General features: G+C 42.7%; 1 protein-coding gene across 1 annotated transcript; it reads right to left on the reverse strand.

The window, feature by feature from the left end:
• Nucleotides 1-378: 378 nt before the first annotated feature.
• On the reverse strand, nucleotides 379-11,456 carry LOC118121858 (axin-1). Its single transcript, XM_035178063.2, has 13 exons — nucleotides 11,256-11,456; nucleotides 9,659-10,349; nucleotides 8,158-8,351; nucleotides 7,868-8,023; nucleotides 7,221-7,355; nucleotides 6,996-7,092; nucleotides 6,632-6,769; nucleotides 5,690-6,080; nucleotides 5,031-5,205; nucleotides 4,751-4,927; nucleotides 3,999-4,298; nucleotides 3,762-3,911; nucleotides 379-3,571 (listed from the first exon to the last, which is right to left on the reverse strand). The coding sequence occupies exons 2-13, from the start codon at nucleotides 10,277-10,279 to the stop codon at nucleotides 3,445-3,447; spliced, it is 2,661 nt and encodes an 886-aa protein (XP_035033954.2). The 5' UTR covers nucleotides 10,280-10,349; nucleotides 11,256-11,456; the 3' UTR covers nucleotides 379-3,444.
• Nucleotides 11,457-25,081: the final 13,625 nt, after the last annotated feature.

Raw genomic sequence — 25,081 nt, forward strand, 5'->3', positions numbered from 1 at the left:
GATATTTCACTGATGTCATTGTTGTTTTTACTTGTTGTCTCGTCATGCTCTATGTGCCTTAGAATTACCCTCTGGGGGCAAATAAAGTTGTTTTGAATTTGAATTTGAAGCAGCACTTTTTCTACAATTCTGCATGCAGAATGGGAAGACTGGGATCAAAGCTCCTTTCAACACATGCATACATGCAACAATGTATGTGCACGGCTCAATTAACTCATTTTACAATATAAACCTTTGTTTACTTATCAAACACAAGGTATAAATTAATGAGAAAAATATATTAATGTTTACATGTGTTCAGAAAGGTATGTGTTGTGTGTAAGAGTAAGAAATGTAGGAAACAGATGTGGGTGGATACTGAAATCACAAGCAGAAAAATAAATGCAAATGTTTATTCAACATCTTTATTATGAAGTACCTTTTTAAAAGAAATGTACAAGTGGAACCAGCACAGTGACATCTTGGCGTTTACCTTTGAAAAACAGAAACACCATGGACAAACACCATGTGGTGCAGGTCTGAAGAAACATATGAAATGATAATGTACATATTTACAGCAGAGAGTCTATCAGAACAGAAGTGAGCAAGCATGACTGCGGCTAAAAAAAAAAAATTTAAAAAAAAGATAACGGGACTGACTGAAGATAAGAACTTACATTAAAAGCAAGGATTGGTTCAATAAACATCATTTCGAAAGATATCATGATAAAGGCACTGTGTTTCACACAAATCGACGACGCAACAGACGCTGTTTTGTTTGTTTTGTCCGTCAAATCATAATCACAAGAAACAACTCTGAACAAATGTTGTCACTTCATTAACTGTCCCTGGGTGTTCGTTCTAACACAACAGATAAAATGTGTCAGAGGGCCGTAGCAGTTTGCACATAAACATTAGAACAAAACAGATAATTCAACTCATCAGGAAAACATTCCTTATAAAGAACATGCTCGGTGATTATTAAAATTACATTTTTTTTTTTTAATAAACAAATACATAATCTAAATTTAAAATTTCATATTGAAGGCAAAATGTGTCGAAGTGAGGACAAAAACGTTTTACAATCCTATGTTTCCCTTACTGGGCAGAAACCCAGGACAAATTGTATTTGACATTCCTGCGAGACTTTCTGTAGGACCCCCTATGTTTGATGAACACATTCAGTTAACTACCAGCATAGATGATCAATACTGAAGGGCGACTCCGGCATGATGATATGGAAAAGAAGGGATGTTTTGTTTTCATATGAACAGGTTAAAGTCTGTAAAAAGTCAGATTACATTCAGTTTACGTAGCTGGTGAAGTACGCACTCTGGCCAATGATATTCTGGGCAGGCGGCCCCACTGCTGTTGGGAAGAATTACATTTTTTTTTTCTAGAAATTTGCTTTTGTACTTTCTTAATGAGAGTAAAATAAGAAAATCCTACATCAATCTAATGTCTGTACATAAAATATGAATATGCAGCAATAGCCAGTTAGCTTAGCATAAAGACTGGAAACAGGGGGAAACACCAGGACCTACCAGCACCTTTAAAGCTCACTAATTATCACGTTATATCCAGTTCGCTTTAGGGCTGAATTTATATAAATAATTTAAAAGGAAAGATGTCCAACACTCTAGCTACAGTTACTTAATTATGAGATGTTACTGCTTCTTTTCTCTTAAGTGATATAAAATTAAATATCTTTACATTTTGATCTGTTGGTCAAACAGGCTTTAGGGAAGTGTGAGTGGTGACATTATATAGACCAATTGATTAATCAAGAAAATATAAATAAGAATAAATCAAAATCTGAGGCCCTCGTTTGTGTAGCACATACAAAAGCTATTCCACTCCATGCAGTGGGCTTCATAGCTGCGATACAGACATCAACGCAGAGTCAATTTTCTCACCTAACTCTCAACACAAAAGCAAATAAGCACATTTCCCAAATTGTCTAATCTTTTAAGATAAGCTTCAGATTTCAAACTCAAAGTTAACCTGCAATAATTGACGTTTGGGAATTTGCAAAGAGGAAGAAGTGATTTAAAAAAAATAAAATTATTTGAAACTCCTACACTTGGACTGCACAGACACACGCATGTAGGCATACAGGGACGTACGATATGCTCTTTGGCTAAGGTCAGACATACACGACCCACACGGGCTTTCCACACTCACCGACACGCTTCAGAAGAAGAGCTCTAGATAGTAATGGCACTGGCCAGGCAGGCAGGCACCTAGACTGAGTTACACACACAGGCTCTCCATATAGCAGAGAAGATACACGATACATGAGGGGACAGTGGGACCTGTTTTAAAATGACAGATAATGTGGTCAAAGTTGTCAACTTGCAGTGTGCACGAGTTGATGGGTGTGGGATTAAAAAAAACAAAATAAAGATCCTATGTTTAAAATCTTTCGCTCAGGAGAACAAAAACTGCACACTCAAAGAGGTAAACTGTACGGAACTGAGGTGTGGTTGAGAGGAAAGAAGGAACAAAATGGCTGCCCTGAAATGACTAATGAACTAGCTTCAAAACATACACAATAATACAAAATTAAGTTGAGATATGACGAAATTAGGCTGCATTAGTAAGTAATAGTACCTGCCTTGTACATACACAATTCAAATAAAATGAGAACAAGTAGCTAGGATACTTGTCTTATCAAAAATATGTAGCTTTGGTAAACAAGTTATGTAGAGAACTGTTGTCTGAACATGTTGATGTGAGAGATCACTACATGACATCTAGGAATCAAGGGTGAGAGAGTTTCTCTGTGTTTGAGGCTATGAAGTCAATGAGAGGAGACACAGGCGAAAAAGTTCCGCTCCCCCCCCCGAAATCCTCTGTCCTCTCCCCCCTTGTCACCAGCTGACGAGGAACAGAGACAGCAAAAGGCAGCGCGACTCCACAGAGGAACAAAACCGCTGTCTTGACTGTCCCGAGCACCGATTGAAGAGTTTCCATGGTAATGTAGCAGCATCGTAATGGTCTGCGGAGGACAGACTCCTCCCGAGCAAAAGGTGGAAGACTACTTCAGCCTCTCTCCTTCCAGCAGTCCCCGCACCCTTTTCCATCCATCGCAGTGGAAGACTGGTCAGACATCAGATTTTAACAGCCCTCCTCCAATATCCACAGTGGAGACAGGACAGGTGAAATAATTTACGTTCCTTTCCTCCGCTCCGGTTTCATCTGGCCACGCTTCTTTGCTTGATGTGGGTTTGATCCAGGCGCTGTCGCAGAAATCCAGATATTCCATAAAAAATAACCACCTCCTTAATACTTGAGTTTCTACCATGCAGCGCAATCTCCCTCTTGTTCACACATCGCTCCGTCTCCATCTTTCTACTTTCTTTCTTCCGTTTTTCATTTCCCACCCGCGTGTTCTCGTCCAATCTCCTCGTTTCAAATGATTCTTTTTGTCGCAATTCTGTTTTGTCTTCCTGTTCCCAAATTTCAGTCGACCTTCTCCACCTTCCCGATGATCTTCTCCTCGAAGATCGGCAGGATGGCGTCATCGTCGCGGACCTCCTCAAACACCACACCACAGTCGAACTCGTCGCTCACTTTCTTAAAGTAGAACCTGCAGATAAAAGACAGACGGGTCATTAGTTCTCAACTTAGATTGCACATGCACGAGCAAACAATAAAACAGCTTCTAAATTCAATCCCTGCAATTAAATATTATCTTTTATCTATATTTATATGAGGGCTGTAATGATTCTGAAACCACACGCACACAGTTTTCAGATGAGTGCATCAGATGTTCTTACCTGTAGTGGCCCTTTTTGGTAAGCAGCTCCTTGAACTGGCCTAAAGTCACCACACGGCCTTTGACTGATGTTCTGTATGGGATTGGCTCTCCACAAAAGTAGTAGGCGACCGTTATGTTCTCACACACCTGGCGCTTACCAGACTTATGCCTGAAAGAGAACAACATGTCAATACACTCAAATAAGACCACATACACAAACAGACACAAACACTGAGGTAAATGTAATTTTTCTCACCTCTGCTTGGCCTGCTGTAGTGCATTCCTCCTCCTCTCCTCCTCCAGTCTCCTCCTAGCCTCCTCCAGCTGGGTGAGGGGGTTGGGAGCCGGGTTGGGGGGCATAGCTGGGTCCTGGATGAAAGGGTGCGAGGGCTGGACCTGGGCGGACGTTGGGCCGGGGATGGCGGTGGACACCGAAGAGGGGTTGTTTCGCAGCTGGGCAGAGACCCAGGGGTGCACAGCTCCGGGTCGCTCCACTGAAGTCGGACGCGGCGACTCGCTGCTGGGTCCCGTCCTCCTGGAGCTGCTGGTGCTGCCGCTGGAAAAACAAGAGAGGGGGAATGAGGATGAATGTCAAAGGATTTGATTCAAGATATACAGAAGGCATTAAGCCAGATATCTTCCTCAAGAGTTGAGAGACCAAAACAGAGCTAAAAGGAAAGTTAATACTGGACCTTATCTTTATCAGATGGACACAATTACCACTCTAAATGAATGATAATGTTATTCAACTTGCTATTTATCAACTTTAAAAGGTGACAATAAGTCAGTGTTATGTTAACAGTTTGTTTCCAATGCCCATTAGTGTCCAAAAAAGGTTGAAAATTTGACTGATGCTAATTTAGGTTCGGTTGCATCATATTACAAACGTCAGAGTTTACTGATCTGTTGAAGCCTCCATCAATAAGTTATCAGTAAAATATGAAACATTAATTTCAAAGAAATTCATACACAAGTCATGATTAATACAAGTAGCAGTGAAAGACTCACCCGTGGGTGGTCTTCCTTTGTCTGTCTCCTTCCATCATCCACTGCAGGATCTTCTGGTTTCTCTCCAGATCCTCGTGCTGCACCTGTGTCTCCTGACCCCGCCCAATCTCTTCGACCTTGCCCGATGTCTCTGAAGCCTTCTTACACCCTCGCCGTGATAGCGTGCTCCCTTTACTACTGCAGATCGACCAGGTAAAAAACACACACAGTCAAAAAAAAAGCTGAGTAAAAGACAGTTTGCTGTAGATTTAAATCAGCACATGCAGTCACACCAGCTTACCCGTTACCCATCCCGTCGATCGTGCTGGCTCCGGCCCCGTCGGCATAGTTCCGACTTCTTCCTGCATACTGACCGGCCGGGTCTCCGTTCCACGTGTTGGGCTGAGACCTTGAGCCCGTCTCCTCCTGCCCTTCTCGTCCTCTGTGGTGGTACTGCGGCTTGTGGTGATGCACACCTGGCAGAGACATCGGGGTGAGAACCATTAGTGACATGCTAGGGTCTCTTCAATACATCCTGTACTCAAATACACACAACCTGCTGCTGCACCTTCACTTGTAGCACACACTGGACATGTGTCATTTATACTTGAAAAGCCAAACTTGAACAGCAGCTAAAAATGAATACAATCACACACAGTGTCCTGCTGTTGTAAATAGACATTTCCCTTCTGTTTCAGTAACATTTGCCAAAAACTGAAGCGCCCAGTGATTTGTTGTTGTAGGAAATGAACTTCTATATACTGTCAATACTGAAAATATCACAGAATATGATGTGTTATAATCTGACAAGAAAAAGGAGTCAAGGAACAAAGTTGGTCATCTTTTTCTTGAACCTCAATACTGAGAACAGTAATTTGCCCAACAGCGCTGATAACTCTGGTTATTCTATACAGTTAACAACAGATGTGCATCTCCCCCCACCCCTCCACAGACTCTTACCTTTGACCCCGGCAGCAGGAAGACTGTGACCTGCCCCTCGGTGTGGGGGGAAGTGAGGCGGTCCGGTGCCCCCATCAGGTGAGCGTGATGATTTGGGAGGAGAGTGTCGACCCCCTCCTCCTAAGGTGCTGTTGGTTGCCCCTGGCGACTGGCAGCCTGGTGTTTTCATCACGCGCGACACATGATCATCCAAGATAGACTCCGGGTCGTCGTCGTGGGAATCCTCCATGGCAACCAGGCCGCCATAAGTGGCGGCTGTTGCCGTGTTAGCAGTGGTCTCTGAATAACGGGCTCCGTAGAGAGGTGGAAACGATGAGGGGAGAGGGAGTGGTATGCTATGAGAAGACATGGAGGTTGTCACGGAGATGTCAGCATCGTCACCCTCTTCTTCCTGTTGGGAAAATGAGACGAATCTTTCATTTTTCACTGGTTATTAACACAATATGAGGCAGTAAAACCAGTTATAACCAATCATTAATGTGCCCAAGGTCCAACAGCTCCCTTAAATTCAATCAAGCTACACCAGATTTCACACACTCAATGTAGAAAACATTCCTGGATACTCCCGAGAAAGGGCATGAGCCTCGGGACAGATATGTGCTTCGAGCGCCCGTCTACTTTATTCATATTTTATAATTAGGGCTGTACCTGGATTAGAATTTTCCAAGCTTTTACACAACAGGGATATGGCGATTAAACACGAAAATATATTCACACTAGCAGCAATGCAAATTTGCGACAGCGCCCACACATGTTTTAATAAAATGTTTGGATAGATTGCCATCTTCATTCTTGAGACAGAAGGATGGAATGAACATCATCCCGTGCAATGTGAATTTCACAGCGGAAACAACATTAATGCTGTGGGATGAATTGCGGGTTATCTCACAGTATCACAATCCCGTCCCATCAGGAGAAGCACACACGCAGTGGTCCACTCACCAGTCGTACTCTCTTCAGCCTCTCTTCGAGTCGTTCCTGAGCCTCTCTCTCTCTGAGAACCGTCTCCAGCCTGCTGATGAGCTGCGCTGCAAACCTCTCAGGCTCTACGTGGATGTCCTTTGGCATTCGGTACGTGCGCTGCATATGGACATGTAAACAAAAATTAGAAACCACGAATTCCTATATAAATCCTCATCCAAGATTTCAATGCACGATAAGGAATTGTGAAGAAAAAGACATGAACGAGATGTACTTATTTCATAAAATGAAATACAGCTTGTTATTGCTTGATGTTTCATATCGATATACCACAGTTGTTTGACAACCTCCCCTCATGCAAATGATTCTTTTCTGTTTAACTCACAGGTATATGAGGTAGGGGCACGCGTCCATTGGCTTTGGCACTTTCATGCATCTCTTTACGATGCTGCTTCCGATATCTGTATGGAGGAATACCATCTCTGCACACAGACACAGATGAACAACCATCAAACACAGATCTTAACAGCTCATTTATTACCAGTAATTTCATCAAAGGAGGAGTGAATTAGTATGTGCAGGGATTCTGGGTATATCTGTATGTACTCACAAGCTGCTGTCGGTCAGCGACAGTGTGTCTGCATCGCTCGACATGCTCTGCTGCTCACTGTCATTGGCACTGGTGGCTGGAGCGCGAGCGTAGCCCATATTCGCGTAGTATGGGTTTACCGGCTCCCTCCACGGTCTGAGGATGTTTAAAGAGCTCATAATTAAAACGTTGGCACATATACACACAGATTCACACAAACGCAAGGGTCTGCACAGTGCGAGACTTTTTACACAATTTCTATGACCAGAATTTCTATGATTTGCTGCTCAATTCCTCGTTTTTGACTAACAAATAAAGGCCACATGCTAACTATTTGTCAAGCTGATAAGAAAGTATGTATGTATTCATGTATAGTCAAAAAGCACAATAGCTTCAAAAGCAATGGATATTTGGGTTTTTAAGACTATTTACACCAAAATCAGTCAAATGGGTGAATTCCATTGGTCTGCACAAGATATGGTATTAAAAATTAAAGGAAAAATATTGGTTTCATTCCCAATGTTGGCTAAACGACCATGGAAATGTTCCAATAAAAACATATTTTAATATCACACAATTTGATGCGTTATAATGTGTTAGACATCATGCTTTTTTTATGAGTGCAAGAACCTTGACTGACAAATACACACACACACACACACACACACCTGCACTCCCTGCTGTCCTGCCTCCTCCTGCTGGCCGAGACTCTCTGTGGTGTTGTCTGCATCAGCAGGCTCTGAGTCAGCCTCCCAGCTGGTGTGTCTTCACACTCCTCCTCGTCTTTCTCTTCATCCTCTTCTCCCGCTCCTCCGCCCCCACACCTAAGATCATCAGAAGCATAATTAGCAATTAGTATACGAGTTATGAGAATGCGACAGCTCAGCGAGTCAGAAAAGTCTGTGCAAGTCTGTATATGACATAGGGGGTGGGACAATAAGTCTCGAGCTCGTCTCACCTCCACTCCTCATCCTCAGCCAGTGTGGGTAAGTACCCAGGCACAGACTTGGCTGGCCCCGACGACGGGCTCTGGTCACTGGGGTTCGGTTTGGGGCTCTCTCCTCCCGTCCGCGTGTACTCCAGATACAGATCCGACTTGAGGAACAAAGGGTAGGTGTTCTCCTCCATCATGGCCTGGATCTCTGTCTGGGCCTGGAGCAAACAAACAAACAAACAGTGGTCACACATTTGGACTCACGGTTGGGACAAAGCTAAATGCTGCCTCAGTTCCATAATCGTTTCATATAATTTAACTTAATTTTGCTCTTGACTTGGCTTGAACACACAGCGTAGCTTTTATATGCGAGTGTAAACACAGACCACGATTATCACAATAGCTAATTGATTCTTATTTCAGGCCAACATAATGAACTATGGTAAAACAGTACCCACCTGGTTTAATACCCAGTAAATACTGAGAACGAGAAGTGTGTTAAACCCACACTGGCGTTCAATCTGAAAGTGTCACCCTGCATTACTCAAGGTGGCTTCACAAACCATGTCCTCACTAAGTTTGAGGGCATGTTGGATTGGATTTGTCATTTGTGAACCGATGTTTAAATTAAAGTAAAGAAAAGTAATGTATTGACATTTAAGAAACATGGCTGTAGAGAAAACAAAAAACTAGCATACATTGGTTAATTAAGGTTATTATGTAATCTAATTCCAAGTAGTAAAGTTGTTTAGTGGTGATGTTTAAGGCTCCACAGTTGGACACCCTTTCATCAAAACCCCCCCTGAAAGGCAGTGTCACACTTTATGTGCTCGGATTTATTGCATCAACATCAAAGGGGAGCAATGAAAACGAAGTATCAAAGCACTCCGGGGTGAAAGCGATTACAGGTGGTTGTGTGGTCAACATGAAACTAAAACAATAAAACATGAACCTGTGCCGTTTACAGCCAACAATAGACGCTAGAATTGCATTTTGATTGTAGCAACCCCGGTTCAGTTGTAGTTCCTGGGGCATAGTTCCTACCCACTGAATAAATCTCTTCAGTGGAGCAGCACTGAGTTACCAACAGGTCTGTCACAAGCCTCAGGGCAGCAGTAAGCGTTGAACAGCATTTATATTTCACTGCAAATATGATTAAGCCTCAACTCAGTGGTGTGATTAATGTTCCATATAAATAATAAATACACAGGCATTATCGCTGTACTACAAATGAAATTAACCTTGGAGCGTTCTTCATCAAAATTTTCCCCACAAATTACAGCCTGTTCAACGCCTGAATACACAAGTTGAGATGGAAGCAGGCATGGCCGTTAAGCTGCTCAATCGCAGACGTAAACACGACCACTTCGCTCTGAGTTGTCAAACACGTAGCCGGGCCTGAACCTTAACATTTTTTAAGGACGGCGAAGGATAGATTACAGCCCGTGAGAAATGGTCTGTGTAATCCAACATGCACTGCTCTTATCCCGAACCTTTACAAACATGAAATCAGCGTCTTAAATACCTGTTCAAACATGGCAGGGTCTGGATGCGGCTTTCCCACGCAGTCTCTGATGAAGCTCTTGGTGGGTGCTTTGATCTGCCGGGAGACAATCCCACTTCCGTCCACAATGTACTTCCTGTAGATGGCCTTGGCCAGCTTTGCCCTCTTCTCCTGGCTGGTCTTCCTGAACCCTGAGCAGGCGAACCAGAAGTCCAGGAGGTCCGCACACCCTTCCTGGCACAGGAAGTTTCGGAACAGCTGGATGCCTTCCTGGTCGTCTAGGAGAGAGTGAAGCGACTCGGCCCACTTCAGGTAAGGTGGAGTCGGTGAAGCCGAGCCCTCAGGTTCATACCCCAAGTCCAGATCCGGGCGACGTGGAGTCGCTGACGACGAGGAGGGTGTGTAACTTGATGGATCCCCCATTTTAGATAACAAGGATGAGGGGGGATAACCGAGGGTTTGGGAAAGGGTGTTCGGACGGGTGTTGGCTGACTGGACCGGAGGGTCCACATCAGACCCCTCCTCGCCAGGAACAGGGGGTCTCGGCGCATCCTCGGTAAAGTGGGAAGGGCCGCTCAGAGAGGTTACGACCCCCCCACCACCCCTGTACCCAATCCCATGTAATTCTCTGACAACACTCATGTCTCTGGTTGCACAAGGCAGAGGTCAGATCTTCGCCTCTGGCAATGATTCTGCTGGCAAACGATTCACCCTGTGACAGGAACAAGAGAAGTGGTTAGAAACACAGAGGAAACACACATTACTACTGAGATGATAAGAGCCCACACACTGTGTCAGATCACTAATGCAAACACACACACACATGCATGTACATGAATGTGCACATTTTGTATCACTAAGCAAAACAATGAGACGATGAGCAGAACAGACAGATGCAAACTAATCTGTTAATCTGACCACAAAACTGCCTGTAATGCTAGTGCTAGCTTAGCATGTAAGCCCTGCAAACAAACACATTTCCATAACTTTGTTCTTAGTTGCAAATACCAACTGAGACAAAGACAACAACAACAACAACAACACTTTGCTGTCGCCAAGCTCAAGTTCACCACTGAGTTGCTGTCGCCAGTGGAGCAGCTCCATTAGCACCCAGGGGTCAAAACAAAGCTCCCACTTCCAGCAGCTCCCACACGAGTTGGTGAATAAAGGGGAACCAGGAGTGAAGCAGCCCGGGCAGCTAGCTAGCCCGTGCAGCGGTGCCAGCGCCGGTGCCAGCGCTTTAACGTGAGAATCTCATTCATCTTGGCCTGCAAAGACGGTGGGGGGATGGGAACAGAAACAAACTCTACAACCACACAAGACGGGGCCCTGCGTGCAAAACACTTCCCCGCAGCCGCACTTTGAACATGTCCCCCGGGTGGAGCTGCCTCGGACCGAGGAGGTGGGGGCCGAGGCCAACTTTGAGACCCGGCTCGCTCCGGCGAACCGGACGATTCAGCCCCCCACCCGGACAAGGCGAGCGAAAGCCAGGGCACGTTTTCCACTGCGCTGCGCTGCGGTGCCAGCTAGTTTTTTTGGGGGTGGTTAGCCTGCTAGCTGGCTAGCTTAGCTCGGTGCGTTCACGTCCCGTGTTTTCCACCAAAAGTGTCCGACCTACCGTCTCTGAAAGCCCGGTCCCCGCGATCCGCTGCATCGGGGATCTTGGTGCGAACTGGGGGCTCCGGAGCGCAGCATATGGATGGATTTCCGATATTAAATATTAACGAAAAGAACCCGTCGTCTTGCCCTTAACTCCCCATGGTGGCTGCTTTCAATAATACGGAGCTGGAGAATACGTGCGTGCGCGCAAACGCCGTGTAGCCTGTAGCACGTTTGTAGATCTGCGGCGGATAGAAGAGGGACGCGCGCACTGAGCAGAGGTGGAGGAAGTGTTCTTACATTGTTATTAGTATTATTATTATTATTATTATTATGAAGTTCATTTAGCAATGCAACGATGTACTGACACTGTTTGACCTGCATTCAAATAAAGATAAAAGTTCAGTGTGGAAGATTTAGATGAAATGGATCTTTTGGTAGAAATTGAATATATAATAAACCTGGTGAGGTTTTCACTAGTGTGTTTCATTTAAATTGTACGAATTGTTGTTTTCTATATCCTAGACTGGGCCACTTTATATTTAAATACTTTATATTTACATCGGGAGCGGGTCCTCTCTACGGAGGCCGCCATGTTTTTTACAGTAGCCCAAACTGGACAAACTTTTTCTGACAACTGAAGGTTGCCACGGGTTCCCTTTCATGTTTGGAAGGGAGAGTGAGGTGAGGGGTGTTCAGCTGCTACGTGACACTTCACCACTAGATGTCACTAAATTCTACACACTGAACCTTTAATTAAAAGTAAAAGTGAATGATTATTTTGAGAAAATTGTACTTTAAGCATGAAAGTAAAGTACACATCTTTGCAGGCGTATTATATTTAGTTACTTTTCATTAGTGCAGCTTACTAAGCTTAGGTAACATTATATCCACAGTGTAATTAGAAAAAATTACATAGTTAATAGCAATTCCAAAAGATGCAATAATGAACAAATTATCTTTATCATTTATAAATTTGCTGTTGTCCTCACCTAAGAAGCATTTAAGTGTCTGTATTTAAATTATCATCGTTACAATATAGAGTTCTCACTGGTGGAAGAGGTCGGCCTATTTGTATCGTTTACTTCGATAACTTAGAGAGTTACGAGGAAGTCTTGCTTAAATAAGAAGTACAGCCAATACTTTAAGTATCACAAGCCAAAAGCCCACAGCCGACACACTGATGTCTGATAGTGTTTCATCATATTATTGGATTATTATCACTGATGCATTATCGTGTAGGTGGAGCTGATATGAACAACGTATACAGTAGGATTATCTATAATTTAACCTGTAACAACGCAAAGTATTTTGAACATTAATCATATGTTGTGTAGGTGAAATTATGATATAAAAGCAACCAGTAAGTTTATCTGTCAGACAAATGTCCTGGAGTAAAACGTAGTTCATAGTGGAGCAGAAATATAAAGTAGCATAAAATTAACCTTCTTAAGTAAATCCCAAGTATTTTCTATGTAAGTACAGCACTTAGTTAATGTAACTGGTGACTTTCTACCATTGGTAATGCATTTAAAAGAAGTGGACATCAGACAGTTTAGGGATCATATCGGTTCTATCTGTCGCAGTTCTATAACATGCTAGCGAAAATACGCCCAACAGCGCCCCTAGTGACGACAGCGACTCATTACACAATGACAGATAAAATGAATTGGAATATGTCATTTTGAATCTAATAAGAGTAAATATTAGATTTATGACAAACTGTCGGTTCTGTATATTCACACAAAGATGAATGAAAAGACATGATGCATTTAAATAAAAATATATATAAAGAATAAAAGAGGTGCAGCTCACTTTGCTCAGACCACAAGATCTGGTGAGAAACACTACAGCAAAAAATAAATAAAATAAACGAATAAAGAGTCGACTCACCTCGGATTTGTTACCCGGGAACTGGTGTTCAGAGACCGGAGCTCGTGTCCACCGGAGCAGGGACCGACAGGACCGAGAGAGCCGAGGGAGCGCACCGCCACCGACACCTGAGCATCCCGCCTGTCACTCCCCTCCACCGGGCTGTCAGTCAGCAGGAGCACCGGGCTGCTGGGTGTGTGTGTGTGTGTGTGTGTGTGGGTGAGAGAGAGAGAGAGAGAGAGAGAGAGAGAGAGAGAGAGAGAGAGAGAGAGAGAGAGAGAGAGAGAGAGAAAGAGAGAGAGAAAGAGATTAGACCTTTAATTTCTCTCAACACAACCAAAAGAGACATTTTCACACATCAAACGACATCATCACATTTACATGTATGTCTTTTCACATGTGGTGATTTACATTTCACGTGAGGAACATCTAATAAAAATGACATATTGTGTAATGATCACGTGAAATAGTCTCCACATGCTTCCTTTTTGGTAAAATCCTCCAATAACAGAGTTGTTCCTTCATCAGCAGATGGAGAATGCTCAGTTGTCACTTTACAGCTAACCTGCTAAATGCACCTCCTGGTGAGGCTGACATGTTGAGACTGGAAACCCTGAATCTCTCTCATCATTTATTAATAAACAAATAAAAAACATTCATATATATGTAACATAGCTATGATATTAGTTAGAATTAAAGTAAATCTACCTCATGTACATTTAGGGCTGCAGCTAACAAATGTGTTTATTATTGATTAATTTGCTGATTTCTTTTTTTCGATTAATCGATTTGTTGCTTGTTCTTTAAAACATCAGAAAATAATGAAAAAGGAACTTGTAATGGCTTCAAATTTATCTAATTCTCAGTACAAATACTCAGTGGAAAAGAGGAAAATCCTCACAACCATCAAATAGTTTGCCAAAAATGGACATGAACGCCTGATTAACTATCAAAATAGTTGAATAGCTGAATTAATTCAGCTCTTGTTAAATTCCAATGACTTCACACTGTTCAGTGCAGATAAAGATCTCATGAAACTGAGAGTCAGAGCACAAGACTTTGAGAATGAACTACATCTAAATGTTTTCAATGTCAACGGGAATCAGTGTGAAAATTCACCGTGTCGACGTCTGATGGGTAATTTCATCATTTAAAGTCTTCGGGGCAGGATTTGTCTCGAATTGAGCCACAGAATATTGATCTGGTGTAAAGTTTCTTTTCAAACTTTTAACTTAAGAAAACCTCTGAATCAAACGGCTCCAGTGTGATGAGCAGGGGTTGAGTTTACCAACCATTCCTCCTGTGAGTGGTTGTGGTTCACTGTCCCGTGTGTGGGGGGGACCGGGGTCAGGAGGCTCAGGTGACGTCCAGACATCTGTCCTCATCTCCGTCCTCATCTCTGTCCTCCTCTCTGTCCTCAGCTCTGTCCTCAGCTCCGTCCTCAGCTCTGTCCTCATCTGGACGGACTGTTCCTCCATGATCATTTGAACCTGGGCAATAATAACGACAACAATCATAACAACAAAGTTAATGATACAAAGCATTAAGAGATGAGCCAAATGAAAACTGGATATTTCATTTTTAATTGCACATCTGTCTTGTTACAGCAGCTATTTTTTTTTTTTATTGATTTCAGGCAATAATAAAGTCCAAATAGGTACTGATATTGATCAGCTGTGGTAAATAGACTGTATTTATGTATCTTATTTTAGTCTTATCGACCACTTAAAGTGCTTCACCCACACATTTATACACTGCGATTCTTCAATCACACACTGTTGGCTCAGCCAAAGACACTTTAGGAAGCAGAGAGATGGAGCCAGGGATCGAACCCTCAAACTTCTGGTTAGTGGACAACCCGCTCTACCTCATGACTCACTGCTGCCCTCAGTACACTCCCAGTCAATTTTTGTTTTGATACATGATATTAAAACAAAAAGGACTGGTATTCTGGTCCTTAAAATGTCCCAATAAAGCTTAAAGTTTGTCTTCTCAAGGTCACTTTAGACTAAGTGATCCAGGACAAAAAAAAATACAATAATAAATAATAATACAATACTGTTATATATTGATATTGTACGAGTAGATAAAGACTTTTGGTCAAACATGTAGCGTTATTTGATTTTGGTGGTGTTGCCTAAATGTTTGATCAATTAAATCCCAGAAAATATCATTTAAAACAGAGAAATTAAATAATATAATCTTAGCGTAAACCTTTATCACCGTCGAACTGTCTTCGAACCCACAGGCAGTGTGCAGTGGTTTTGTGAGAGAAGCCTTTCACACAGCAGTGAGGAGGACGTGCAGCAGGTGTGTGTGTGTGTGTGTGTGCGGCAGTGGGTTGAGGGAATGGTGATAAATTGTTGTGTGTGATTGGCAGACCTCACAGCCAAGGTAAACATGCTTCATTATGGAAATGTATTCATACCACTTTGACTTGCTTCGTCAACAGTCAACACACACGTACACACACACACACACACATGTACACACACACGTACACACACACACACACACATGCTGCAACAGGCTGCTGCTGTTATGGCTGCTGCAGAGCCCCCGGAGACAATGAGGAGAGAGGGAGGTGAGACAAAGAGAGAATACTGAGGAAGATGAACTTGACCTTTATGATGTCTTGGTGAGGAGGGGTTGGGGGCATGTTGGTACTTATGAATCTATAATGAACGTGTGTGTGTGTGTGTGTGTGTGTGTGTGTGTGTGTGTGGGTGTGTGTGTGTGTGTGTGTGTGTGTGTGTGTGTGTTAGAAGGTCTGAGCTCTTAGCTGAGGAAAGGTCATTACACGGGGGGGGGGAGGCACTGATACACCTGGCCCTCTCCTCATGCTCCCTCTTCCTATATCTATCTATCCACTGTATATCTGTCCGTCCATCCATCCATCCATCGGTCCATCTATCTATCTATCTATCTATCTATCTATCTATCTATCTATCTATCTATCTATCTATCTATCTATCTATCTATCTATCTATCTATCTATCTATCTATCTATCTATCTATCTATCTATCTATCCAACCTTTTGATCCATTTATTTTTGTGATTTTCACAGTCCAGTCTGTTTATATAACATTATATAACATGTTGCACAAGCACCAGTGTATATATAGGGTTTTTAGTGACTGTCCATGTGAGGGTAATTAAAAAAAAGTTGATTTAAAAATATATATTTTTTAATTGAATCTATTATTAATACTTTTACATATTTTAAACTTCAAAGTGCAGTTTCATTCCAGTGAGTGGAAGCTAAATTTGAAAAACTTTAATGAGCAACATTCAAACAAGGCTGAGAGTCTGCAGCCATGCTAGCAGCTCATTGAGCTCAATGCTAATGTCAACACACTCACAATGACAATGTTCAGGAAGTATAATGTTTACTATGGAAATGGAAATGTTATTAGTTTTGCAGGTATTAGAACAAAGTACAGAACAAATGGACAGATTTGATTTAATGCTGTTGCTGAATGAACACAGAGAGAAACTGATTGTACTGCATCCTGAGGGGAATGTACCAAATTTCGTGGAAATATAAATATATTATATATTCGAGTCTCGACTAAGATTTGTTGATTTTAGGATTGAAAAAATCAATATGTCTTCACTGTGAGAAAATATACATATATAATATCTATAGTATGATAATGGTATGAATGATGGCAATCATAATTTATAACACGGTGTATAACCCTTTAACATTCTATTTGGATTCGCCAGAGTCTTTTTCCTACAACAGACGTTATGACATAAGAAAAATGACTAATAACATTAATGATGGTTCCATTCGGTCCCAGTTAGACAATGAGCCTGCATGAAAACACCAGGACCCTGAAACTGAAGCAGCTAAATGAAACTCGGCCGTTATTGACTGTATTATTTACACATCTGCTTATTTCACCTTTTCTGTGAAACGTTACAAACACTGGGACGTGTCTGCTTTGGGCCAATATTAGATTTTTTTATTCATTCTCAATAATCTCATTAAGCACCTTGATCCCTCAAGAGTGTAAATTACAGGAATAACTAAAAAGGTCCATCAATCATTTTACGCATATTACACATTTACGATTAAATTAATTTAAAGAAAATCTACTTTACCACAATATGTATCAATTCTGTAATAAGAAATTACAAACGAAGAGATGGACGACTTCATCCATATTCATCACTCTTTTGTTCACGCTCGGTCTTTCTTTAACTTTGTGTGCCTTGTCCCACATTATCGGTGACAGCAGCCGTAGCTCACACGTAGGTGCTGCGGAACATCGCAGGTTATTCCACTAATTACAGAGCAACTGGTGCTGGTTGATTGCAACGTCATTGATCTGTGAGGCGTCTCCCATTAGGAACGGGTGACCCGAGCCACTCTGAGCTACTGGCAGCGTCTCAGTAACAGACAAAGAAGCTCATGCTTTACTCGTTAACCACTGTCAAGTATGAAAACAACAATATCCAGGGAAGATAACTGTGGATGGTTCATTCTTAAATTGAGGCAGCCCCCGTAGACGGCTGAGAGGGAGCTTTTGGTCCAACTCGGGGGTCCCTTTGTTCCAGCTGCCACAGCAGATTTAGGCGTCTGTACGGAGGCCTGTCAGAAACAGGCTTATCTCTTGGGGGCCTCCCAGCACAAAGACCCATTTAGATGTTCACAGGGAGTGAAATCTTCATTATATACCTCTTGAAAGAGAAACAGACCTCTGCTCTTTCAGGATATTAATTGGGGGAAAGTAGTTTGTTTGGCGACAAGGAAAGTTGCGAAACAAAGGATTAAGAATGATATTGTACAGTGAACCCTTTATTTCTCCATAGAGTGAATAAGGTATCGTCATTTCATATTGTTCATTTTAACTATTGATTTATGCTTAAAACCTTATTTCTCAGCGGTTAAGGGCATAAGAAGTATAAAATAATTTCCATTGCTTTTTTATTTATCTTTTCTATCTTAAAGTGGTTAAGTTACAGGAAAGAAACGTTCGGAAATTAAGGAGCCAAAGTACCGATATCAATGTTGTTTTTATCTATTCATGCAATTATCCCTCCGTCTATCTCTCTATCGTGCGTCCATCTCTCCACCTGTCCATCCATCTGCTGGCCTTTCCCAGTCATGCCTCTAGTAAGAGTGTCAGTATATCTGCCATGGCGTCCTGCTGATGTGTATTGTGATGGGGCTGAATACTCCAGCTACCAATATGGCCTGCACCAATACTGGATTAGCCACAGTGGATTAGCTGCCTGCCCTCCTGCTGCTTATTCAAATATTGTTTCACGTATTGTCATCATCGGGGCAGAGCTGTGGCCCAGTAGCTTGCGAGCTACAGAATATTCTCAAAGAAAACCCGCAAAAAAAAACAAAACACAAAAGCATTTGATTTCATTTTTCAGCGAATGTGGGATTTGGACCGCTGAGAGTTGAGGGGGGGAAAGCGGCGATGGTTTTTTTTCGGGAGAGCGTCCGCAGCCGTAGAACATCGAAGAAAAAGGGAGGATGGAAAGATGATGGAGAGCAAAACCAAACCAAGGCCAAAATCAGGCATGAAAGCGTGCCTTGATCTTTGATACACGGTGTTTCTTCTTTTTTCTCCTCTCTCCCTTTCTCTCTTTCACCCTCACACATACACTTGGGAGTCAGGGCAATTGATGTGCTGCCTTTGATGGCAAAGAGAGGCCTATATTAACAGCCAAAAAGACCATGATGAAAGGGCTGAGAAAAAAAAAAGAAGAAAGAAAATGGCTTCGAAAATGTGTTATTGGAAAGGACGGCAACTCACGATAAACACTTGGAATGGCGTGATGCTAACCAGACATCGGGGCGTTGAGGGCTTGATGGTTTAACAGCAAGCGGAGGAGAGGCTAAGGTAGACGGAGAGCTTACCGTGCTAGCCCGGCGGTGGTAGAGGTTGGCTTGGTGGTTCCAGTGTGTCATGGTGGCGGTCATCCTGTTAGAAGAAGGGACGTGAATACACTTGCCGCACGGCCCGGCTTCCTCCTGGTCGACGCAGAGGTCCAGACGCCAGTGGACGTCCCATGGCATAAGCAGTCGCCATCTTTGTCCCGTTGTTGTCTTGGATATCCTCTCCTGCGTCTTCATCCCTCCCTCTCTGCTTTGATCGTGCCTCCCCTCCTTTGCTCTGTGCCGTATGACATCATCACGCAGCGGTATCGACAAGCATCAAAGAACCTCTGGGCAGGGCCGTGGATCTGGCGGTCTGTGCGTTTGAAAAGGGTGTAAATATGGAGCATAGAGAGTGCTGTAACCCACCCCACCCCCCACCCCCCTGCTCCCTGCATCCACTGTTCTCCTCTTCCCGCAGATGGATGGTTTATCAGACCAATACAAAACTATACACACACACACATGCACACACCCACACCACCCATCTCTAAGACGGGTGTATCCCGAGGCCCCCTGCTGTGTCTGCAGCGTTTGATGATGTGTTTAACGGCTTCATTCATCCCCGAGCTCGCTTTCTTTCCTCCCTATTTGTTCCGTCCTCCTTGTCCGTGTGTCCGACCTCTCGCGGCGAAAACAAACATGTTCTCGGTCAACTTTTTTTTTCGGGGGGCAAAATGACAAGTAGTTCCATCTCAAACTAATCTATAAACGCTCCTCCTCGAGCGGCCGCCCCCTCCTTCCTCCCACTTTGACTCTCATCCCCGGCTCTTTCTCCCCGTACCTCTTACAGCTGGTCGTCACCATTTCCAATCCTGTTAAGGTTGTATGTCCTCTTTAAGGAGCCCCTCAGTCTGTCTGTCATCTGCCTGAAAATCACAGACACACGTTTCACTGTTACACTCTCGGTCCTCGGCAGCAGCTGTTGTCCAATCCAATGGGATCTCTGCCCCTGGAAAACACACAGAATTAACAACAACGGATTGAGAAGCGTTTGGTCCAACATTGATGTGGCAGGAAACAGAATAAAACACAACTTGTCACGACTCTGGACCATCATCAGCTCGTCTTTGATATATATTTCATTTAATAAAAAGTAAACGAACAGTGAGGTATCTGACCTACTGAGGCACAACTGAGAAAAGGGGCTTTAAGTTTTCAGACTGGCTGACAGCAGAAAGGCTGCGATACCTTCATTTTCTACTTTTCTTGAAGCTTTCCTTGATTTCACCATATGTTTCCTGAATACTGTTAAAAGTTACCGAGGCAGTTAATTAAATTTGGTCTATTAGCTTAGAGTATAGTGGCATTCTGGGTTAGCTCTTTTATTTCACTTCATAACTAGATTAGCAACATCTACTTATATCAAATAAAGTAGGACTGGCCAATGAAAAATATTACTATTGCAATATAGTTTTTATCAACAGCAATATAACAAAGGTCCATTTTATATCAATGTTTTGCTTTCGAAATTGTGTAAACACAGTGAGGAGATATAATTAATCTACCACAGATTAGTAAAATGTTTTGCTGCTTATCAATTTTCATTTTCTGCTCATAAAGAAGAGTTTAAAAAGCACAACCTTCTCTACGATAACTTAATAACATTTATTTTAATTACGATAAAAAAATATAACTAATTAATTGTTTAATAAACGCATTCAACCATATGTCGTACATCTACCATTTTATAAGCACTTCTAATTGCAGAATACATAACTAATGCTATATGTGAAAGTTCTGAAATCCAGTTATATCAATATCATCATCTTTTACAGAACAAAAGATAATTAGAATAGAATTAATACATTTTTTATTCTGTGTAATTAAGATCAAACATTGTCTTCACTTGCTTCAGTGGCTTAGCAAACACGACTAAAGATTTACCAGCAAAGTGTTGAGCTGTAGATGATAATGTTTCCTGTAGAAATTAGATTTCTTTCTATCCAGTTACATCACATGTAGAAAGCCGTGCTGCCATTCAGTTAAATGCTGAGCTCTGTTTGTTTGTCTGTATAAGATCAGGACTTGTTGGGGACACACGGCCTTTATCCACTTTATCCACTGATTATTCCACAGAGAAAAGAAAGAGAAGTACTCAAATCTTTGTGGAGTCACTCGGCTGATGTCCCACTTCAACCTCCTGCATTCAGCCTCCCGTTCTTCCATTTTTCCCAGGTTCCCATTCACATCTTTGCTCCGCACTCTGCCCTCCTGCCTCTCTGGCCCCGAGTCCCCCCCCACCCACCCCACCCCTGCTGTCTAACTAATTGTCAAGGTTCTTGTTAGCATTATGCTAAACTGCGTCTCTCTCTGCAGCAGGAGCCATCCAGTGATATGGAAAGTACCCACAGCGAGGTCTGTACCACTGATAAGAATGAGTGAATGAAAACAGAAACTGCTCCTAAATGTGTTGTTTACTTGCGCTTGCTCTTTTTTTTTTTTTTGCCACCTCCACAACTGGTTCTTGGCCGTCCTAAAAAATCGAGCGGCCCTTTCTCTCCACCACCTCTTCCTCTTATAAACATGTCATTTAAATTCAAACAGCAACTTCATCCCAGGTATTAGGAAAAACTCATTTCACCGCATTAATGGGTCCCTTAAAAAATGCCCACTTACTTGCTCCATGAATTACTCCCCGTAATCCTAATCAACTAAACCCCTGCGCTGATTGTTCCTTTTCTTCGTGGACAAATAGCAAAATGTTTGGAATCAATTCGGCCGCTCTCGGCCCTACCTGTCGGAGTGTTGGGGTAACAGCTAATGGCAGCGAGCTGACAGGCTGTAGAGGGTTGATAAGCATTTTCTCATTATCGAACCCCATTCACACAGCTGGCCGCCACTCACACACACACACACACACACACACACACACACACACACACACACACACACACACACACACACACACACACACACACACACAACACACACTCAATCCCCCAAAGAAATAGATGTTCCCCAGTGCACATTGCCCTCGCTGACGACAATAGATGTAAATAAATAAATATAACATTGGCGTGCATCTGTTGACTGTGCATGCGTTTGACAAAAGGGGGGGGTGGGGGGAGGGTAGCATCTGCTGAGCGACAAACTGATTCATACCTAGAGAGAATAGACAAAACAACAGAAAAGCTGTAAACCGCACAATAGCTCTGCAGTGAAAATACAGTTTGGCAAAGCTCATATGATAATTTTTTTCTTGGAGCTGACGTGTGGACTCATCTCAGTGGTCGTAATTGAGTTGTCACAAGGAAATGCAACTGTCCTAGGTTTGTTGTCGGGATTTGTGAGACTGAATCCTTCGTATTTCATAAAAGATTACATAACTTTTGGTATTAAAAGGTCTAGATATAGTGTTGGTGGATTATTTGGACTATAGGGAAGCAGGTATAATCATATTTTTGACGTCTAAATCACCGCCCACATGTCTGAGCTGTTCGATGATTCATATGAAATGTTCAGTGGCTTCAGAAAGAATGCAGAACCCTTCTTTTTTTGTTTGTTTTCTGTTTAGTTTAGAATTTTAGAAATAAAATAGCAGTTTTTTCATCAAGGTCATCAAAATGCTCTAATTTCTTAAAACTCTTACACGAAAAATTCACATTTAAAAAAGTATTCAGACTCTTTTCTGTGGCACTCGAAGTAGAACTCTTGACATATTCAAGTGTTTTTAAATCCCCTCAGGAAAACAGTGGCCCCAATAATTGTGAAGTTTGGTATTCAGTGAAACTACGAGTCTTGATAAGTCTTGTGCAGAGACAGAAGAGGAACCTGCCAGAAGGTCGACCAGCTCAGCAGCACAAATCAGGAGATTATGATAGAGGAGGACGTCAGTGACTTTAAGTAAAGGGGACGTGGTAATTTGATTAGACTTTCACAAACAACATTTAAAAGAACGTGAGCCTGAGGACAAAGAGAAGAACATGAAGCACTCCTCATCACTCGGCTAATAAATGAAGCACGGCGGAGGCAGCGTCAAACTCTAGTGGTGCTTCACAGCAGCAGACACTACTCAGAATCGAGGGCTGGATACAGAGAGGTCCTCAAAGAGTGCACAAGACCAGGGACTGACGTACGGAGCACCAGCGGAGTCCCTGAGTGATCCAGCCAAAGCCCAGACTTAATACTCGTAGACCATCTGCTGAGAGACCTGAAGATGTCAGTTCACAGACTCTTGTGATCCAGTCAGAGAGGATCTGCCAGGAAGAATTAAACTGCTCACATCCACGGTGGCTTTTACCAAACACCACATTAAAGGTCTGAACTATTTTCTAAATAAGACATTTCAGTTTTTGACGAACAATAAATGTGCAAAACGAAGGCTTCAACACAATAACATGTGCAGAAGGTAAAGTGGTCTGAATCGATTTTTGAAACCACTGCACATTTAAATTTGTATAACGAGAAACAAAATGACAATACAATCTGGTGGAGGTTTCCCGTTACAGACATTATGACTTGTTGAGGTGAGGCAAGCACATGGTTGACTGTAAAGCTAACAATGAGTCAGTTCCATTAAAGGGTTCCAGTACAGGGAGCCAGAACAATGAGTGAGTCAGCACAAAACCAACCAAGACCCTGAAACACTGGGCTGCATGAGTTCAGCCATTTTCCATTTCATTCTATGAGGTTATGTTGTCTGTCGGATATTTAGCAGGATCGCGCAAAAAAACTGCTCGAAGGATTACCACAAAACTGTGTTGGGAAAGTACCCGTTAAGTTTTGGTGCGGATCTGGATCACGTAATATTTTTAACGTTGCAATATTGTGCGTTTTTCACCAATTTCTCAGAGAACAATTCATGGATCTTGACACATTTAGGGGACTGATATTTATGAGTGCACTGAATTTGGTGCAGATCCAAACTAAAATCTGGATCTAGTGAATTTAAATGTGGTTTCATAAGGGGGCTGTTGTTATATATTAATTTGTAATATATATTCATATTATATACGTATTAGTGTTGATGTGATTGGGACCTAAGAGTAAAAAGAAGGCAAGTCTACATCCAAATTTACCCACAGAGAGATTAAGTTATACGATTATTTGATTGGCATTCACAATAAAAATGAAAAAAGACATAATTAAAAAAGAAATAACTAAAGAAAGAAGATAAGGAAATGTTAAAAACAACAAAATGTGTAGTTGCTCCAGCTCGATGTTTTCCAGTCTGCACTGACAGAGTGCAGGCTACAGTAGTGAGGGGGTGGAGGCCATTGTTGGGGTAACGTGAGACAAATGAGACCCTGGAGAGCACTACTTAGCCACTCATAAAGGTCAGATATGGAGCCACACCAGTGGACGTTAATCCCGACCCTGGGGACAGAGTGCACATGTGCCCGTGGATGCAATTGTTTCACAGGCCCGGTGACATTTAAACCTGAGTGAGCGTACAGCCCCTGGACGGCAGAACAGAGCGGACGTGCTCCTGCGCCTCTTTGGCTGAGAAGCAGTGGGCTTTGGAGCCCATGGAGGTTTAATTAGACGTGGCCTTGAGGACAATTAAAACATCAGAGGCTCTTTCCCTCGTGTAGACAGCACCAAGTGGTTGGCACTGTAAATATTCTCTTGATTCTGTTCCTGGGTAAACATTTAAAACTCTCAGCTTCCCCCAAATGCTGTTTTTTAATGAACAGAATGTGCTAAAAAACCAAATTATATTTTGATTACTTCTGCTGAAAAATTCCACCTGACAGCAGGGATATCATTAGCCGCCGCTGTGATATCATTATGAGGCAACAATGTACATTATTATGTAGACACACTAGTCTAATTGGTGTTGTAGTAATAACCCGCTGGCAGGCTGAAGACGTGTCATCCTTTCCCCCTCGTGTTGGCGCTATGCGGTTGTCAGCAGGTCACATTGATTGGGGCACCTGAGAGTTCCGGTTGAATGCGGTGGAGATAATGAGTGGAGGGTCACAGCAACAGTTCAGCCCAAGTGTAATGAGCAGAAAACGAAACGCCGATTCAGTTAATGCAGGAGAGTTGTGTGTACGTGACCGAGGTAGAGATAGAGAGAGGTGTACACTGCGCTTCCCTTCGATGAATAATGCCATCGCTGTGT

This window comes from Hippoglossus stenolepis, chromosome 2 (genome assembly GCF_022539355.2).
Source record: "Hippoglossus stenolepis isolate QCI-W04-F060 chromosome 2, HSTE1.2, whole genome shotgun sequence".
Classification (NCBI taxonomy): domain Eukaryota; kingdom Metazoa; phylum Chordata; class Actinopteri; order Pleuronectiformes; family Pleuronectidae; genus Hippoglossus; species Hippoglossus stenolepis.

Bases quoted from the DNA above. Each gene is read 5' to 3' on its own strand.
- LOC118121858 (XM_035178063.2), bottom strand. From the start codon at position 10,279: ATGAGTGTTGTCAGAGAATTACATGGGATTGGGTACAGGGGTGGTGGG. The intron at 8,352-9,658 runs GTATTTAAGACG...TGTTTGCTCCAG, and splicing joins ACCCTGCCATGTTTGAACAG to GCCCAGACAGAGATCCAGGC. The intron at 4,299-4,750 runs GTGAGTCTTTCA...TTGTTTTTCCAG, and splicing joins CAAAGGAAGACCACCCACGG to CGGCAGCACCAGCAGCTCCA.